The following is a 19,094-nucleotide window of genomic DNA, read 5'->3' on the forward strand; positions in this document are numbered from 1 at the left end:
AACCATCAGCGGTGGTAGTGCAGGAAGGGGTTGGAAAAAAAAAAAAAGAGCCCTCCTGCCCGTTGTATTTTGTAGGAAGGTCCCACTGCCCTGCCCTAATTTCTGGACCATGGCAGAGCATATGCCACACACGTCTCTTCAGTATTCCCTACTAGCCAGCTTGGGCTACTCAGGAGATGGCAGTTGTGGATTCCACTCTTAGGTCCCTAGTGCTTTCTACATGTTGGATGTCATGAAGCAGAAAGACACACCCATGACTTAGGTGTGAATGCAGAGTGTTGCAAGGCCTAAGTCCCTTTGTGCATTTAATCCGAAGTGCTTATACAAATACTCATCAGGTTCTAGCTGGTATCCTGTAAGGTCTGCTTATTTCCCCAATTCTCTAAATTTAGCTGCGACGGGCACTTTTCCCAGGGTTTCCAAGTGGGCTTCTAGGGTGGTTGCTAGCCCATGCTGCCATGTTATATATGATCCATAATAGATGAGCCAGCTCTGAGATGCCTCCCTATGTTACAATCACACTTGCATTTTGCTGCATAGATATATCTGCAGTGATGGTCTCTGTCAAGGAATGAATACAAGTCAGTTACGATCCACTGATGTGGAGATAATTTTAGAAATCCAAACTACTCACTTGTCCAGGATTTATTTCTCACTAGATCTAACTTGGCTTTCCTGCTCATTGGTATGTATAGTTACAAAAATAGTCTATTTGATGCTGATTAATGATAGTACTTTTGATTTTGCCTCCTGGTTTCCTTCCCTACTAGCAGAGTACAACTCACTTCCTTTACAAACGTTACATAGGATACAAACTGATTGCAAGATAAAATTGCCCAGAGTCTAATAAGGGGCTCTACTATGTTGTTCTTCACTCTTACAGTGTGCTTTTCAGAGCTAGCAATTTGTTACTTACTCCATGCTTAATCACGTTATTTGGATACATATATTTATATTGCAGCTATTTAGGACCATTCTATGGGCAATCCAGCCTTCAGAACAAGGCTTCAAATCCTTCCAGTTCATTCACATTAGTTTATTCTATATTTAAGAAGCAAAGAATACTGTAAAAGTAATTTGATTTGGCTGTCAACCATTGCAGAGAGGAGAAGTCCTTTCAACTACAAGCAGAAATGAAAATAAATTCCTCTATATGTGTCTTCCCAGAAGCTGCTGCTCTCCCACAGTGTGTTCCTCATGCTATCTAATAAAGACAGTAGCAGGTTATTAGGATATTAATGGTTGAAAATATCACATTTTCTCAGGATGGGAGGGAGCTCTAAAACTAAAATTAGATGAACTAACTTTTGGCATTTTTGTAACTAACATCCTCCTGTTGTAAATAGTTGATGAAACAGTTATGAAGAGGCCGTTGGTTGCTGTATTCATGATCCAGCACGGACAAAATACCATGCTCATTGACTTGATATGTTACCAGATGCACTGTGCGTCCTCGTTTGGTGGATCTTCTTTTTTAATGTTAAGTTCTGATGTTTTCCAGGTATCAACCATGGACCTGTAATAGCTGGAGTAATTGGAGCTCAAAAACCACAATATGATATCTGGGGCAATACAGTAAATGTGGCCAGCAGGATGGACAGCACTGGTGTCTTAGATAAAATACAGGTAAGTCTTGGTTTTGTGCTAGCATTATCTTAATCCTTTGAGTTTGGCGCTTAAAAAACATAATATATTTGTACACTAAACAGGTCTGTGTTCTGGAGCTATGGATGCCTAAGGAAAAAAATTAACTACCAGCTGTATCTGTACGTTTCAAAAGAATTAGACCTTGGGCAGGAAAGTAAAGAATTAAAAGAAAATGGTAGGGAAAACAGGAGGAGAGTCAAAACTTTGTCTTGACCCTGCAGAGGAATACAGCGGAGGAAGTCATAGGTTGCCTGGAAGTGCATGCCTAGATTAAGAGAGGATTTGAGGGAGATCACATTTCTATTCTGTGACTTTCTAAACCCGTAAAATACTAGCTACCTTACCTCTGAAGGGCATTCCTGATGTTAATTATTTTTAACTAAAGGAAGTCACCATAACTGCTGTACATCAAGTTAATCCATAAAGCAATCATGAAACTTCCCTTTTAATGATCCATGCTGATTAATAATCTTCATAGATTATTATCTGTATAGATACACCTGTAGAGGAAAGACCTTCAATTTACTAACTTTCCAGTGATTCCGTATTCAGGGACCACATTTTAGGTATCCGCCTAGCATGCTGCCTAGCACTTAGGGATGCCAGCATGCGATTGAGAGCACTCCCAATCTATGATAGAGACTATTCAGAACGAAGGAATGGAAAAGTACAGTTACCAACTGTTGGTCAAAACCGAAAACAGATGGGATATCATAGCAATGACATCTACAAACAGTCACTTGCTTCACAAAGAAACACGGATGGTCTGAGATAACTGATGCTGTTGAATCACCCCTGTCCTAGTGGGTTTTCACCTAAAATGGCCTGAAGTTTGGTTCTCTGCCGCTTATGTGAGAAACGGGCAACAGCAGCTCTGACAGATGATGCTAATGTCTCACTATCACTTCATTCATGCAGCCCTAGTATTTGCAAAAAGATGGGGAAGCTTGGGTCTACTGAAATGCAAAACAGCTCCTGAAGGTGAGAGAAATGGTGTATAAGGAAGAGTGTTGTCCCTTGTGCCATTTGTGTATCTAGAAGCCCTCTGCAGTCCTAGGTTCGGAAATGGTTATACCCAATTCGATACTTGATGTAAGCGATTAGAATGGGCAGCCAGCAACAGACTATTTGAAAGCTGAAGCGCTCAAACCTCACTTGAGACCCTCAAAGGCCTTATAAGCATTATAACTAAACCCTTATAATTGTTCGGAACATATGTTCTCTTCACACTCCGGAAGAAGATTCTGCTTTGCTCTGTTACCAATGCTGGTTGTATTACTGTATTGTTGCAGGTTACAGAGGAGACGAACAATGTCCTGCAAACATTGGGGTACATGAGCACTTGCAGAGGAATAATAAATGTAAAAGGGAAAGGAGAACTGAAGACATACTTTGTACATACTGAAATGACAAGATCCCTTTCACAAGGGAACGTGGCAACTTGAAGAGTGCTTGTATGTGTCATCAATACCATATTTTCAGGAAAGTATCACGCACTTTTTAACTACATTTTGGCCCTTAACATGCGTGCTATTTTCTGATATGTGGCACTTATTTTAATATGGCTGCAGAATAGTCCCATGAGCCATCATTTTGCACCTTGATATTCCTATGTTCAAGGACAGTTGCGATGTACGCTATAGGACTGGAAGATTGTACTGCAACTTGCACTGTTATTCAAAGACAAGAAGAGAAGGAATAGAAATTAAAAGGAGGTAACTCATCCTGAAAGGACTAAAAAGAGATGTTAGTGACAAATGCGGGGAAAAAAAGGCAATAAAGCTAGGGGTGCATACTATTTTCTGATGCATGGTGTTTTCTGGAAAATACAGTCGCTCCCCAATAGCATCTACTAATCTGGTATTAAAGTATACAGTATTTGTAAATAAGTTTACTCTGTCCACATATGATTTGGATGTGATCACCAGTTGCATCTCATAGCCAGGGACACGTTGGGTGGCTTGCTGGCATTCTTTCTGAAGAGAGAGCTAACAATGCTGGAATAGTTTTGTACAAACGTGTCAAATGTTTTGAAGCTATTGTCTTTTGTAAGGTTAATTCATTAAAAGTTTATATGTACTTTGTCTTACTGTTGCTGTCTCTTAGTTTTGCTTCCTTCCATGGCTTCTGTCGCTCTAAACCTGCGCGTCCTCTGCTGCTGCCGCTGCTGCTTTTTATTGAGCAGTTAGATGTTGAGGCAGGCTATGGCCAGCTATCTCAGTAGCCTCGGTCGCTAATATCTGCTACACTCGCTACTGCTTTTTGGAAGTTGAATCACCTCTATTGTCTTCAGTCTTGGGTGGCATCCTAGGCACTTTGCAGTCATTTACTCCCTAGGTGATAAAGAAGACTTACCTCAAATCCATAAACACAAGCAAAGTGGGGGATACTGGAGACAGTAGCAGTGTTGCTACTTTGCAGCTGGCCTGCAATGCTTAAACAATAGCCAGGAGAAGCTGTACGAGAGAAGAAACGTTTTGTTTGTTTTGCACTTTGACACCTTCTTTTGCCCTTGCATGCCTTTCACTTAACCTTTGCAATGCTGGATTTCATGGGCTATTTAAAATAATCTAATATATCAATGGACACGAGTATGAGCAGAAGATACAAAAATGCTATTTTGTGGATACTTGACATCAATTTAAATCCCATTGAATTAAAAAGTATCACACTTGCGGAGTTTCATAGATGAGCCAGGTGAAAGAGTGGAAAAGCAGGGACTTGTACTATCTATGCTCCTTTTAAGCGTAGATAGTAAAGATTAATTTTTGCTTTGCTATAATCAGTACTTGAAATTAACATATTCTTTTGGTCGTAACAGCCTAACAGGACCAAAATCAATAAAATCCTCCTATTTCAAAAATAGCATATAATTACAAGATTTCTTCCTGACTGATGTTGTGTGAATATAGAAGTCAACGTATGCACTATTAGCTCTGGCATGTTATTGAAATGTGAAAAGTATACCGCTTTCTCGTTCATGAAACATATATTTACATTTGTATTGCATTGGTGTCCTTTCAGAAGGAGTTCTCAAAATTGTGGGTCACAAGTAAATGGCATCAGGCCACAGTCTCACTGATCGTGGCACCATTTACTCACAGCAGTCATCTGCCCGCTGGCAAACTGGAATGGCAGTGGATTTCAAATGCCTACATTTGCAGTAAAACAGACAATCTAAAATTTGATCCCTTTAAGTTAGTCTGAAAGCAAAATGCAAGTTACTTCAATTCTGTCCAACATAACACACTTGACATCGCTCCCGGAGCTGGAGACTTTTGATCAGTAACTCTCAAGATGATAGATAGGTGGTCAGTCTAATAAAATCTCATGAATAATGTTTTGTTGCCTTTACGATTTCTTACTTTTCATTAATAAGTCAAGATAAATATTTTCCAGAGCAATGAAAGACTTTCCAAATAGCTCACATGGCAGCAGAAACAATGTCCCAGTCATTGCCTAAATCAAGCAATCACTCAGCTATGGTTAAGACTTCTCCTAAATCCCTCCTCTCCACTTACTATAAATTTGTCCTAGGAACAATGAAAAAAAGTTACAAAATCTCTTAGAGTTTGAATATACTCTGGGCCCTTAAAATCATGCTGGTGTTATCACAGGTCAAAGCAATCATTTCTTACTGTGGATGAAAACCCTTTATGTAAAGTTGATTACATTGTACTGTTGTATCTATGTGCAGCTTTCAGGTATAACCTGTACCTTCAGGATTTTGCTTTTCATTTGTATTCTTGCACACTTTGGGCATCAGCAGCAAACCTTGTACCTAACCTGATAGCCTCGTTTCTATGACTTTTAGAATAGGTAAATGATGTTATCTTTCCGTAAGCCATGAAACGTTAAAACATTTGAATGGCCGTGAACTGACTGTTCCAATAAAATGTAAAGAAAGATATGTACGTGCCCCCAAGAGCATGTTGCAAATGCCCTTGTTCAGACCACTCATGTTTCACTGGTGTTCTTCTCTCATTTTGTAGTTGCATTCAGATTCTTGCAGCCAAATCCTGCTAAAGAACAAGAAAGCGGGCAAAAGATGGTTATATACGCGGTATGATGCCCAGACAACGAAAGGTGCACATCATCTTCTCTCCAGCCTTCGGTTACTGACGATTATTATTATCTTTCTAGAGCTGAGAAGCTATTTGTATCCAATAAATACTTTTTGTCTTCCAATGCATTTATATCTACTGTTTATGCTGGTTTATTTTTCCCCTGTCTGGATTCACCCAGAGTTCTTGTATCCTCTTTCTTCCTCTCCCGCAGCAATTTCATCTGCCTCAGTAACTGGAGGCAGTGCTCACATATCAGTGCATAACTTGGAACGCTTTATGGCAACCATACAAACCAGTATTGGAGATGCCATATATTCTACATCACAGTAAGGCTCAAGTTCTACGACTTCCGTGTTGGTGCCGTAGTTCATAGGTCTGCTAGCGAACCACAGAGAACGTGACTTCCAAAAGTACAATGCAAATGTACTTCACACCGTGAGGCAGCGCCAAAAGACCAATATAACAGTGATTCACTGTGGTCTAGGAAAATTAAATCCGAATGGGAACACCCGGGGAGCCTGCTGGATTTCTTTTTCAAAATCAGTGCTTTGCTCCAATTGAAGCAGGGCGACCACGGGACAGGAAGAAAGACTGGACTTGCAGAGATTTTTGTTAACTACAGAAGTTAGTTGGGATTACCTGTAAATTACTGCTATTTAGCTGCTGTTTCTACAAACGAACATTAGAATCGCATTTATGCTGTGTGAAAAGCGTTTTTCATTCTCTTTATATTCCTTTGTGATTCCTCTGTTTTGTAAAGTATCTATGGACCTTCTTTTTTTTCCACTGAGGCACAGGTAGGAGTTCAACCTGCTCGTTTCTAAAGTGACAGCTGTGCACATCTGAGGGTAGAGCTGTTGAAAGTCTGTCCTGTTTTGTTTTCAGAACCTCGTATCAGGACAAATAATCAGCTACGTTGTCAGGATGCTTTATATAGCAGCAGATTTACTGTTAAAAGCAATGATTACCTTGTCCTTTGATATGTCGTTTTCCTTTTGGTTGTACTTCTGTATGAAGATACTTTTAATTTTTCAGATAGCAGATTATCCTTCACCTGACCTAGACACCACCCTTCAACACTTTTTACAAGTAGACCCCAAACAATTTTCAGACTAGGACTTCTTAGTTTTATTTTTCCTTTCTTGTCTAAAATAGTGGAGTGACTCTGGGGAGGATACAAATGTAGAATGAGATATATGTGCCTTAAATAAAACATGTAATTAAGCAAGTATTTTTGTTCCTTGAAGTACTTCAGATTTGTGTGGATTTGTCAAAAGTGGTGCATAAATCAATTCTAGCTAGTTCACCCTAAAGTTTGCTGTGTATTAATTTAAAACATTTTCATATTTAGAGGCAGGAATTATTCAGGTCAATTTATTTTTTAGTATGTCAAAAAGCAAGATAAGGATATTTTAATCCTGTTTGCAATTATGAAGATATGAACCCCTTTATGTGGTAGGATGTCACTGTTCAGAAGAAAGATTCTGCCAAGAATTGTTTGAAATTTTCTGATGGAGTATTTTTCAAATATATTTGTAGCCATTGGGATGCTCTTCATGAAAATCTCAGTTTTGACAGGGAAAAATGCATGCAAAGTATTTCAAAAGACTGACATTCCTGGACTAGAAATTTTCATGTTTCCATTCCAAAAGAGTGTTACAGATAACAATTGTTATGAAAGTAATATCCACCTCATGTATAAAATTGTGTATTAGTCTACTTACCAAGAGCGTTATTGAATTGAATATTCATCTGGCTCGGTGAATTGGAATATCCATTCAGGACATATCAGTCAGCATACAAATAATAACTGAAATCATATCAGTTAACCAGTTATAATTTTATAATTGTTTTTTAATTATTAAAATAAAAATAATTATTTGAAAAGCCTAGTTCTCCAGTCAAGCAGTTGAAATTGCAGTTACAGGCCAACCAGGAATGTTTGCAATCTGCAGACCAAGGCTCAGTCACAGTAACTGTGTAGAGAATTATTTGAAACAACAGATATATTCACAGAAAATTAAAAAATCTCCTGAGTAGCTCATGAACAAAAAAAAAAAATACCCTGAAGACTGCAGAAGGTGTGCTGACTTCTGCAGATGATGTACATTTGTCTCCATCTCCTTCAGAAAACCGCTGAAGAGCCTTCCTGGTTGAGACGGGCAGCGTGTCGCTAATTCAGGGTCTGGAAGAAACAAGCGCTTGTGCGAAATGGGTGGCCTGGACCAAAGCTACGGTAGTGGAAAGGGGACCGAGTTTTCGAGCCATTTCTGTTTCAGCCTTTTTTTCAAGGGCTGTCGGACGCAGCATTTGCTGGCAAAGCCTGTCTCTCCTGTGTGGATCAGCTGAGGGTCAGGAACGTACAGCAATCTGATACATGTTGAGGTCAAACAGCAAGGACAGGAGATGAATTGCTAAGACTTAATTTGAGGCTAGCCATCTCAGCCCTAAGTGACACGAGTTTGAAACAGGTACGTCAGCGTGTAGTTAGAAAACAGCTACTGTGGTTTTTCTGCCTATCAGTAACCTCTGTCCTCTATATGTCCTCTGTCCTCTTGTGTCCGCCCCATCTCCATCCCCCTGTCATCGTCGTCTCCACCATGTCCTGCCCCCTGGCCCCCTGCCCCTGTTACCGTTTGCTTCACAAATTCCTTTCAGGATTTTTCTTGCAAAGTTATCCCGTAAGCCAGTTTGACTTTCAGAACAGTGACTCTGCCTTTGAGATGCCTTTATGACTATAAAAGTACATATCAACATATTCGAAATTCAGGAGCCTCAGCAGTGGAGCCTGAGGGGGGATATTGCTAATCCCTAAAAAGGCGGGCAATGGAACTGCTCCTTACGACACTGAATTCAAAGCAACTTTTAACACTTTGGTCTCTGAGCTCAGCTGTATTTGAATGCTTACTTTTGACCATATAGATTAAAATTGGTCCATCACCCTCTCACAATTGTTTACATGTTCATATTTAAATCACTAAGGAAACAGACTGACCTCCAGGGCTACTCTGTAATGGGAATATACACTTAATAGTAGCACAGTAGCAGCGTATGGTATAAGTCTGGTTGTAACTGGAACAAAAACCCATGGGCATTCATATCCTGCTTCTGGGGAGTCTGCAAAACGTGACCAGGAAAAAAAGCCTTTGTAAGACTCAAATAATCATAAAGGGTTTTATAGCTTCATTGGGAGGGAAAAATGAACTGGAAACCGTCATTTTAATTTATTTCGAACGGGTGGTTCAGGACAAATCTGTAACAAGCATCCAGCAGTATTTTTGACAATCTGAATTGCATCCAGATAGTGCAATTCAATTAATGCCGTCTTAAGTGTTAATCAAAATGAGCTACATGTGAACAGTAGAAGGAAAACTGGAGAGAAACATTTCACATCTGACTTCAGAGCTCTTGCCTAGCTTAGTTAAGATTTCTGGCGAACGGTTTCTTGCAGCTCTATTTATAGATGCAGCTTCAGCTGAGCTGCTTTTTATAAATGGGCTTGCTATCTCTTGGTGCTCGGACTAAACTACAAAAAAGCACTTGCACAGTGGCAAACGTGTCTCTGCGTAGGAAGCTGATGTAAGGCAGCTGTTGGATTTTCAATTCCACTCCTCGCTTACGCTGTGCTAATTTGGCCCATGCTGCAGAAAGAGGACCCTAACTGGTAGAGGGATGTTATTAGATAAGCAGATGGCAATTGTCATGAATGATTAAAAAAAACACCCACCCAAGACTGTAGAGTATAAATACCTCCACACTGCACTTGAAGAGAAGCAAGAGGCTATGTTATTCAGTGTGTCAGTGATGGGAGAGTGGCAGCTATACGGTAGGGTCTACATCAGTAGACCTGAATTATTGCATGGGTCCATGATGCCCAAAAGAATTGGTTGCTGAGGTCTCTGGAACTCTGAATGTTGGGTTCATTTGTTGATTTTTTTTTTTTTTTTAATAAATCTTGGATGTTCAGTAAAAACAAGAGGCCTAGAAAAGCACTGTTGTGAAAGTGCTTTAACAGTAATGCTGTACCTATGGCACACCAGTTCTGCATCTGTAGTTGCAGAGAAGAAAGGCAAAACAAACCAAGCTCATCACAGATCCCCGGGCGGCATAAGAAGTGTAGTTACGCGTATGCTTTAAAGCAGGGTAACTGTGAGCTGAGTATCAAAACTAGGAGCCAGGTGCTACCAGGGTAGAGCAGTTTTAGTGGCAATCTGTTAGAGTTTTGCACCTGGAAGATGCTCACTTTCAGTGTCCCCAACACGAGCGTTTGCGTGTGAGCGATTTCCAACCACACAGCCTGAAATGGCTGAACATCCCATTAAACCCTGCGCCCGAGAGGGCGACGAGGCACAGGCCAGAGTGACACCAAGTTCCCGGAGACTCAGGACACTAATTCTGGTGGAAACTCCACGTTTTGGTGTGGTTGTATTCAACCTCTCCACTTAAAAGGGGATTTCTAGATCAGTGCAAGCAACCACGGGAAAAGAAGTCGATCCCTTCCGGCCAGGCTTTGCTCTAACCTTCTCCCCCAGCGCCCCGGGACCGCAGGGGGTGAGGGAGCCGGCGGTGAGGGAGGACGGCGCTGGAACCGCGAGCCGGGCCGGAGGTCGGGCCGCCCGCCGAGTCGGCCCCGAGGCCGCTGCTCAAAACCTCCCGTCCGGGAACCCGCAAACCCACAATTGCAGGTCAAACACCGCCCTGTGGAAACTCCTAGGGCCTCCCTTGGCCGCGGGCCGCCGGGCGGAGCGTTGCCGGGGAACGGTGGCAGGCCCGGCAGCATGGCCTCCCCCGGCCCGGTGGCGGCCCCGGTGGCGGCCCCGGGCGCAGGACGGCCGGGAGAGGCGGAGAAGGCACTCGGCAGCGCGGCGGGAGGGAGGCGGCGGCCTCCCCTCTCCGCTCTCTCCGCCTTCAGCCACATCCCGGCCGGGCGGGAAGGGCCTCCGGAGCTCAGCTACTTCCACCGGCAGGCCAAGGTGAGGGACGGGAGGGAGCCGGGAAGCCCCGGCGGGGCCGGAGGGACCAGCCTTCCCCGTGGGTTTCCGCGCAGCCGAAGGACGCTGTGCTCGGTCCCTGTGCAGAGGCTCGGCCCTCACGGCGAGGGACCCGGCCCGGCGGGTGTCTGAAAAATACCCCGTGGTCGCTGTTTCAGAGGCCAGCGGAAACGCTGGCGTTAGCGGGCGGCTGGGCTACCTAACCCCGGAACAGCGGCTTTCGTCTTCGGAGGCCTCTGCGAGGTGTGGATGGGGAACGAGGGTAAGGTCTTTCACCAGATGGCGGGAGGAGGCAGGGTTTGCCAAGGACCAACAGGCCGCGTGGTATCACCGAAGTGAGAGGCGTCTTCAGGAGGAAAGGCATCATCTGTCACTAGGGTTGGATGCGGCACCTGTGTTTTTTCTGGTCACGCACGCTCTCGGGGACTAGGAACTGCTCCGTTTTCAGTCGAGGGAAAGGGTTTTCAATGGGCACCGCACAAATTTTCCATATGCTCAGCTTTAATAAAGAAAATCAAGAGGGCTACTCAAAACAATAACATTTATGTATGCCTTGATAACTGAATGTTACGCTGACACTTAACATGTAGTAGCTCAAGTAGACTAGCAGGGAGCCTCACCTCTCTGCTGCATTCTGTCACCCTTTTTCCTCATTCTCTCTGTCCTCATATTTAAAATCAGAAATGAAAACAATCTTACACCTTCAACCTCAGCTGGGCTGCACTTCCTGGGGAGCAAACCTTTCCCTCTCTGAAAAGAGTCATATGAGACATAGAACTTCATGACTCCCCCCCCCCTCCCCCCCCCCCCCAAAAAAAATTTAAAGTTCTGAAATGTCTATTATATCAATTAAATACAACAATATTATGGCAACATACATTTATTTGTAGCAGTAAATACACCCCGTGAACCCACTGCCCGCCCAAGGGGCAGGCTGCTGAATGTGCAGAGCCCTGGGCAGCAACAACTGGCGACCTGTGAGAGTCTGTGGGTCTCGTGGCCCTGGTGTGTGGGCAGGGCGCAGACCGCAGCACAGCGCTGGGCATTAAAGGACCAGCAAAAGCGATTTCCAGCATTGACTGGGTGGCCCTGCTGAAAGACAGGTAGATTCGTAATTTCATGTTGATGTCCGCGTTACCTTGAGACGGTGCTCTGAGCCAAAGGTGAGCAGGAGCAGTTAGTGCCATGCTTGACAAAACACAGTAGGCAGAGCACAGCAAGAGTAAGGCTAGGGCAGGTCAGAGGGCTGGCACAGTGCACTTGGGGCTGGTGGAGCTCGCAGTCTATCCAGTCTGCACAGAATTAGCAACCATATGGTAGAACTTTTGCTTACAATATAAAGTCTGCTTTCACAGTTGATGACCTGGTTTGTGGAAAATGCTGCTCCAGGGGTATGGAAGCAGAAAGTGATAACAGCTGTTTAATAGGTTTCTTCACAGCACGGGCCTCGGCCACGGGGGAGGAAGCAGATTCAACCCATTCTTCTGCACAGTTAGGGAATTAGACAATTTGAAATTTTTTATTTCTACAGGAAAAGGAATTTCATTCCTTTTTGCAGCTTAAATACCTAAAACAAAGTGTGTCAGAGACTGAAGCGAAGTAGAGGAAGAGGTGCTCAGCACGTGACCAGCAGCCAGAAATCCCTGCCTTTTAATCCCTTGGCTGACAGTTGCTCCCGCCATTGCTTTCCATAAGTTGCTGTAACCAGTTTGCGTGGTGTTTCCTCTTCTGTGACAGGGAGAAAGCTATTACCTGTTTTGTGTGTGTCTGGAATACTAATGGGTGTTTGCATAAGTGCTTAGCTTTAGTAGCAGTACACAGAGGACGCCCACCCTGAATGCATATTTATTGTCTGCTCTGTGTGATTCACTCGCTCTGATGGGTTTAAGACACAGCTCCCCACCAGCACTGCCTAGGCCAACTAAGTCATCAGTTAACAACAAAGAGAAACAACAGCAAAAAGTTATCAGTATATTGAGCACAGAATTGTTGCCTACACATCTGGCAGAAGATCTTAAACAGAGCTAGTTTTTAATGTAATAGGCTGGCGACCTATCTGCAAGTTCCAGAGTGAATTATCTGCTCTGACACATGTAACAAATAATGGACAAATAACGCCATGTGAATTAAAAAAAAAGGAGCAAGTAACATTTCCCATGGGTGAGCACAAATTAGATGCCCACTAAAACTCTGAATGAAACTACTAGTGTGGGGCGGAAAGAAGAAGCAAGGAAGCACAGAAATAATAATAATAATGGAGGCAACAAATGAGATGCAGGATGCTGTTGAACGTGCCTGAAATTCTGTGAGGCTTGATGGTTTCTGAGAAATGAAGGGGTGGATAAGTTCAAATATCAAACCACCTCTTCTCTTGGCAGAACCAAGTAATTGAGATACCCTTCTGAAAGAAGCCTGTGATTACAGCGGTGCCTTACTAGCGCTCTTACCGATGGTTTCCTTTTAATGGAACCATTATAGCCTTCTTGACCTGCCCTGACGTGACTATTTTTGGAGGATAGCATTGGAAAGTGTAAGAATCAAAATACAAGAGTTTTTCAAAGGCTAAATTGGGCACAGAGTAAAATTAGAGGTAAAAAAAAGCCCAACAAAATTCACAATTTTTCAAATTTGTAGTCAGACGTGCACGAGACCAGTGATGGATTGACATGTTTACCAGAATATGGATCTTTTAATGAAGTTCACTAGCAACAGACAGCATATTTCGACAGAAGATTTTGCTTTTATTTCCTTGAAAACATTTTTGGTTTTGAAATTCCTTTGGTTCCATTGCCAAGAACTTCTTGATTGGATTTCACTAATTTGTTAGCAGATCAGATCTTTAATGTTGCTTATTTGGATGTAACTATGTTAACAGGTGTCATAAATACAATAATATTCTGGCTTGGGCTGTGCTGTATTTTCATACGTGATAGATACATGCATGCTACTGGATTACAGGATTACCACTGTGGCGTGTTTCTGAAGTCTTCTCTATTCTGCTTTAAAAAGAAATTAATAGTGATTCTACTTCAGGATACCTTTGCCCTTTTCATTCCAAATGGATTCTAAAACTGCCTGCTTTCCTTTTACATTACAGTGCCAGATCATTTGACAAATTTATGAACTTAAGAAGGACAATATAAAGTTCAGAAAAATAAAACAAGCAAACAAAGCAGTTAAATTTCCAAAAGTTACAACAGATTACAGGGAAAAATTAAGATAAATTGCACAAGGGAAATTACAGAGCTGAACAGACTTTAACAGGATACCACATGTCATTAGGTGTTTTTATTGCAGACTGTTTCAAAGCAGTGACCCAAACTTGCTAATGGTAGCTCAGTAATATTACAGTTGCCATCATTTAATGCTCTATGTGCACTGTTATTAAGTATTGAGTTATTAAGTACTGATTTGACTACATATATTTTGTAACCTGTGAAGTTAAGCAATACTGCAAATTAGCCATTTTTTCCCCTCTTCTCAAGACAGGAGATGTTTCCACTTACGATTCCATATTTAAAAGACCAGAGGGTTACAACAAAAATCTTCACCGATGTGACAGAGAACATGCAAAGAGTCGTGGTCTTAACATTAATGAGGAGGTAACCCTTTGATAATTTCTTAATTACCTTTGTTAAAGTTATTTTGTACTTTTTGACATGGCTGGAGACTATAGACACTGTTTTATCCTTCATGATGCAGCATATAGGGTATCAAAGGAATCAGAAGGAGGACATCTTTGTCCTCAGTCTGGAGGTTTAGGAAAAAGCATTAGTCAGTGAAGACACCTGAGTTAGCTTCTGCTCCTTGACATCCTGTAGATTTCCAGGTGACAAGCCATATGCAAGTTAAAGCATAGGGAAAAAGATACACACAGCAAGGCAACCCCTCTGTTACAGAGCTTCAGGGTCACTGAGAGTGACTTCTGAACTGTCTGTTCCCTCGAGAGCTGCAGTTCAGGGGGTCCTGCAGCTATTTCTGTGATGCTTGAAAACTCTTCTCCCTGAGAGGACTGGATTCGGGGTCCTGACTCAGTCACTGCCCTCTGACATCTGCCCTCCCAACACCAGCATTTGCTGAGAGCCCAAGTCCCTGAAGCTGGTGAGTTTGTTACACAAACATACACCAGATTGCCCTGCAGGAAGGAAAATCATAGGGAGATAGTGCAAAGGTGGGGTCAATCAGAAGACCACAGACATGCCTGGAAAAGGCTGGGTGTAGCCTTTGAGGCCAGCAAAATCTGGCAGCCCGATAGCTGAGGAAGTATGCAGCCATGTTTCTACACAGCTACCTTGAAAACAGAAATACTATACTATATATACATATATATAAGTATGTATTTTTCCATACAGCATCTGAACAATACACATTGATATAGACACACAAGGGTGTGTATATATGTATTTATATTTATATACACATACAGAGGCAGAGGCTATCACAAACCAAATGAAATGCAACTTCTATGCATTGATGGCCTCAAAATGGGTTCATGGGATGTAAAGAGGTGGGTAGGCTAAGGATGGCTGCTGGTATTGGTGATTATATCTGATAGCATTGGAAGAAGGAAGAGTGAGACAGAAGTTAATATTACTCTAATTGCTGTGTAAGAAAACTGTTGAGATTTTGGGACAAAGGCCACTGCTTGTGATTCCTCTCACTAGCTGCTATATATATGCCAGACATTTCAGTGTATAGCCATGATGCCCTTCAACTCTGTCAGACAGTGCAGGGAGTAGTAGGTGCTCTCAAAGGAATCCCAGGAGTGCCCATTACTATCACCTGCTCATGCCTAGTAACTCAGCTGCACATCTGCGTGAGGCCAAAAGCCACATAAATGACTACTCCAATTGAAAATTAGCCTTTTTATTGAAACAAAACAAAGCCAATCCCCTTCCCCCAATACTAAGCCCAACCTCCAGCTGGAAAATTTGTGTAGACAGTTCAGCAATGCAGAGTTAAGGATTCCTACGGAGTTCTTGTGTCCTTTCAGTACCAGCAAATCTCACTTTCCTACCAGTTTGCTTCCTAAAGCAAATGCAGGTGGGCCAGAATTCGTACCAGCTCTGCTGGGCAGTGCACGTAAGGGACTCTGCCTGAACAGGTGTCCCTTAATCCACCCCTTTAATTAGCATGGAGACACACCAAACCCACATCTGTTAAATCTTACAACATGATCCTCCTGCACGCAATGACACCCAACACTGGACTTACCCATAACTAAGTGCAGGTCACACACTCAACTCCTGCTCTTTAGTTACCCCCGTGGCCCTCATAGACTTTATATAATAATAACAACTATATTATAAAACATAATAGATAAAGAGGCCATCTTTCTAGAACAACACTGAAAGGAGACAGGCTGAACCCACCACAGTATGCTCCTTTCCTTGAAGTAGAAAAAAACAAACCACTGCAAGCAAGCCTTTCATTTCCTGCAGAGAGCCTGGGTGCACCCAGGGAGTATCTGTGACAGTACAGTCACAGACGCTCGGTTTAGCTACACATAGCACAGTGACTGCAGCCGAGTGTTTGCACAAGGCTGCCATTGCTGATTTCAAGCGTTAACAGTGCTAGAATTACACGCTGCGAGGGCGTGTAGCAGGACGCTTCCCAGCCAACTGTTGGAAAATCTGAAATCTGCTGAATGCCGAACCCACAAAGATGAAATGCCACTGTGCACAGCCAGCGCTTTGCTACCAGGGATGGTGAAAACTGAATCTTATTTACTTAAAGGGAACACAAACTATCAGAATTGCATACTGTTGCCCATCGTTAGCACTGGAAACCCTGTATAGCTAGCGAAGTCTTTCTCGATGGTAGAAAGATTCTGTCATTTCTCCATTTTCAACATTTACCCACAACTGGGTGTGAGGAGGAAATGGTCTTACTTTTTGCCTGCCACTCTTCTTGCTTGATTTTTTTGCTGGTGAGGTTATGAGTTGCTGTACTGAATAGTTTTTAATGGGGTGAAGCAAGCTAGTCAGGAAGAGTAGGGAGAGAGTTGGGGGATGAATTGTTGTTTTGGAGCGGGCTTTTCTGGTGTATTTGGGTGGGTTTTTTTGGTGTGTTTTTTTTTTTTTTTCTTTTTTAAAAAGGGCTTGCAGCATCTTCCCAAGAATCTCAGGTCTACTCTTGTCCATAAGTCTGGAAATGTCTCGCATCAGACTGCCTGGCTATGAGACCCCTCAGACCTGTGCTCCCAACTGCATCCTCACGGGAAATGCAGGGGCTCATGTGCTTCACAGGTTCTATCATAAGTGCTGATATGGCTCACACTTGCGTCTGTTGTAGCAAAGAAGTAATTTGTTTGCACCTGAACTGCGGTGAGGTGTCTGCATTTTGATTCTTCTTGTAGATATTATTTATGTTGTACAATGAGGTAAACACATTGGGGACCAAGGCTTACCATGTTAGCCAGTGCGCAAACATACAAGCAGCCTGGTACCTGTGGCTTGGGACGGAAAAACAAACAAATCCTGTCTTTTCCTTCTGACTCCAGAGCTCCCCATTACTGTAGCACAGGAAGGAACTGCAGATTGCAGATACTGATTGCACACTTAAAGTGCAGTTTACTACAAACAAGCTTAAAATAATCTTTTCTTGGTCAGGTTCTTTTTTACCAAGTCCACTTCCCATCATTGCGGAGCAGTTATTTCTGTTATCTTACAGCTACAAGCATTTTTAGTAAAACCTTTCATTGTTCAAAAATACAGTAGTTTACACTTTGTGTCCTTCAGGGAAAGCTTGCATGGACTAATCGTTTTTCTTGGACTCAGGGTTTTTCTTTAGGCTTTGATTTTTTCCATGCAGTTGTTTTTTACTGAATTATGTGAGTAGGGTAGGTGTTCATGTAACATGATACGAATTAACTCTCTCCTATTTTTCAAATGAATCATGCAAGTCAGCGCACAAGGAAAAAGAAGAATTAAAATAAAATCTGTGCCACTTTCCAGAAACAAAGCATTTAGCTTGCCAGCAATTACATGGTAATCACCTTTGTATGTGTGTGTGTATGTACGTTTGTGTGTAAAAAATTATCAGTCCTCAGTAACTCATGGCACAGCTCCATATCTTGTCATCTTGTCATCTAGTGATACATTCATGGTTTATTAATATACATAAAAAACTAGGTCAGGGATGGAACAGTAAGAGTACAGTTCACTGCTAAATAAATATAAATCCATATAGCAGATGCTGTACAGTTCTGTCTGCTATTCTGCCCCTGGCCACAGCACATTTAGCAGTAGATAACTGCCAAGTATTTGCCCTGTGATTTTCTTATAAGGAGAATTTTGTATTTTCACAGGAAATGGCAAGACCTGTCACTGTTTTGTCATCTTCAGAGTATGGGAGACATATAAATAAGCCTATAGAGCAGCCGATCAGAGACCACGCAAGGATTAATCACATTCAGGCAGAATTCTACAGGAAAAATGGCATCATCTGCTTATTGGAAAAGCCTTCTCCAAGCCTGGATCCATGCTAAATCTCTTGTACATGTCATTACCAGCAACATTTCTGTGGAAAAAAAAACCATCTTGCACCAAAAAGCAATATGGTGCGTCTGCCTTTTTCTCTGCATTTTAGTTAATGATTTGGATTAAAAATAGGATGAAATAGCAGCTGTACTTTTCTTCATGCTACTTCAAATGCACATCTTATCCTTACAGTCTCATAAAAATCTCATGAAGAAGGGCATCAGCAAGAGCCGAACATTTTAGGTAACAAGACTGGAAATGAGGTCTGTTGGGTCAACAGCTGTCTCTCTGCTATTTTAGGCAGCGCTTCTATGTAACTATTCACAGACTTATCATTTAAGCCAGCTTGCTCCTCAAGGTATCAGTGGTCACTGACTTCTTAATCCTTACAGTGTTGCTACAAAATTGCGAGGTGTTATTTTATCTGCACAACAAGCTGTAATGGGCATTCAGTACAGATTTACCAAACTGGATGGGCTTACCCATAAATGGGCAAGTAAAGAAATTACCTGACTTAGAGAAGTGCTTAGCAGTTTCAGTAGACTTTGAGAAGTGCTTAGCAGTTTCAGTAGACTTCAAGTGGAAGCCAAGTTAAAGGGAACTTCTGAGCATTTAAATAGACAAAATCTGGGCTTAGCTGGTTTCAGACCTCCATTTTGCTGACTTTCACTGTACAAATGGTGTCTGAGGGATTGATCTGTTCAAGAGTGTCACAAGAAAAATCATCTTTAGTTCTGTATCCAATGCTGGGGAAAAAAAAAAATTAATACTAGGAGAACAAGCCCTAAATAGTTTGGTGGAAAGGATGGACGAAACACAAGGATTTGAGCGGTAGTCATTTAAAAAGCACATTTAGAGTAAATGTCTAAACCTGTTTAAACATTTAGTGCCTTGTACTCTCATTGGAT

The 19,094-nt window shown here is 42.2% G+C and overlaps 2 protein-coding genes across 5 annotated transcripts in view; both read left to right on the plus strand.

Annotated features, from left to right (window-relative positions):
• Positions 1–6,945, plus strand: part of ADCY2 (adenylate cyclase 2) — a 218,695-nt gene extending 211,750 nt beyond the window's left edge. For 2 of the 4 annotated variants that reach the window (XM_064443349.1, XM_064443348.1), the window contains 2 exons: positions 1,502–1,626; positions 5,640–6,945. In XM_064443349.1, the coding sequence (XP_064299419.1) occupies positions 1,502–1,626; positions 5,640–6,044 (530 nt within the window). In that variant the 3' untranslated portion in view covers positions 6,045–6,945. Of the gene's footprint in view, positions 1–1,501; positions 1,627–2,939 lie in introns of all 4 variants that reach the window. The other 2 variants (XM_064443351.1, XM_064443350.1) reach the window with 2 other exon arrangements.
• A 3,071-nt stretch (positions 6,946–10,016) lies between these two features.
• CFAP90 (cilia and flagella associated protein 90) lies at positions 10,017–18,330 on the plus strand. Its single transcript, XM_064441789.1, has 4 exons — positions 10,017–10,073; positions 10,175–10,687; positions 14,191–14,307; positions 18,015–18,330. Exons 1-4 carry the CDS (start codon positions 10,017–10,019, stop codon positions 18,192–18,194), a joined length of 867 nt encoding a protein of 288 aa, XP_064297859.1. The 3' UTR covers positions 18,195–18,330.
• Positions 18,331–19,094: the final 764 nt, after the last annotated feature.

This window comes from Phalacrocorax carbo, chromosome 2, assembly GCF_963921805.1.
Source record: "Phalacrocorax carbo chromosome 2, bPhaCar2.1, whole genome shotgun sequence".
Lineage (NCBI taxonomy): Eukaryota > Metazoa > Chordata > Aves > Suliformes > Phalacrocoracidae > Phalacrocorax > Phalacrocorax carbo.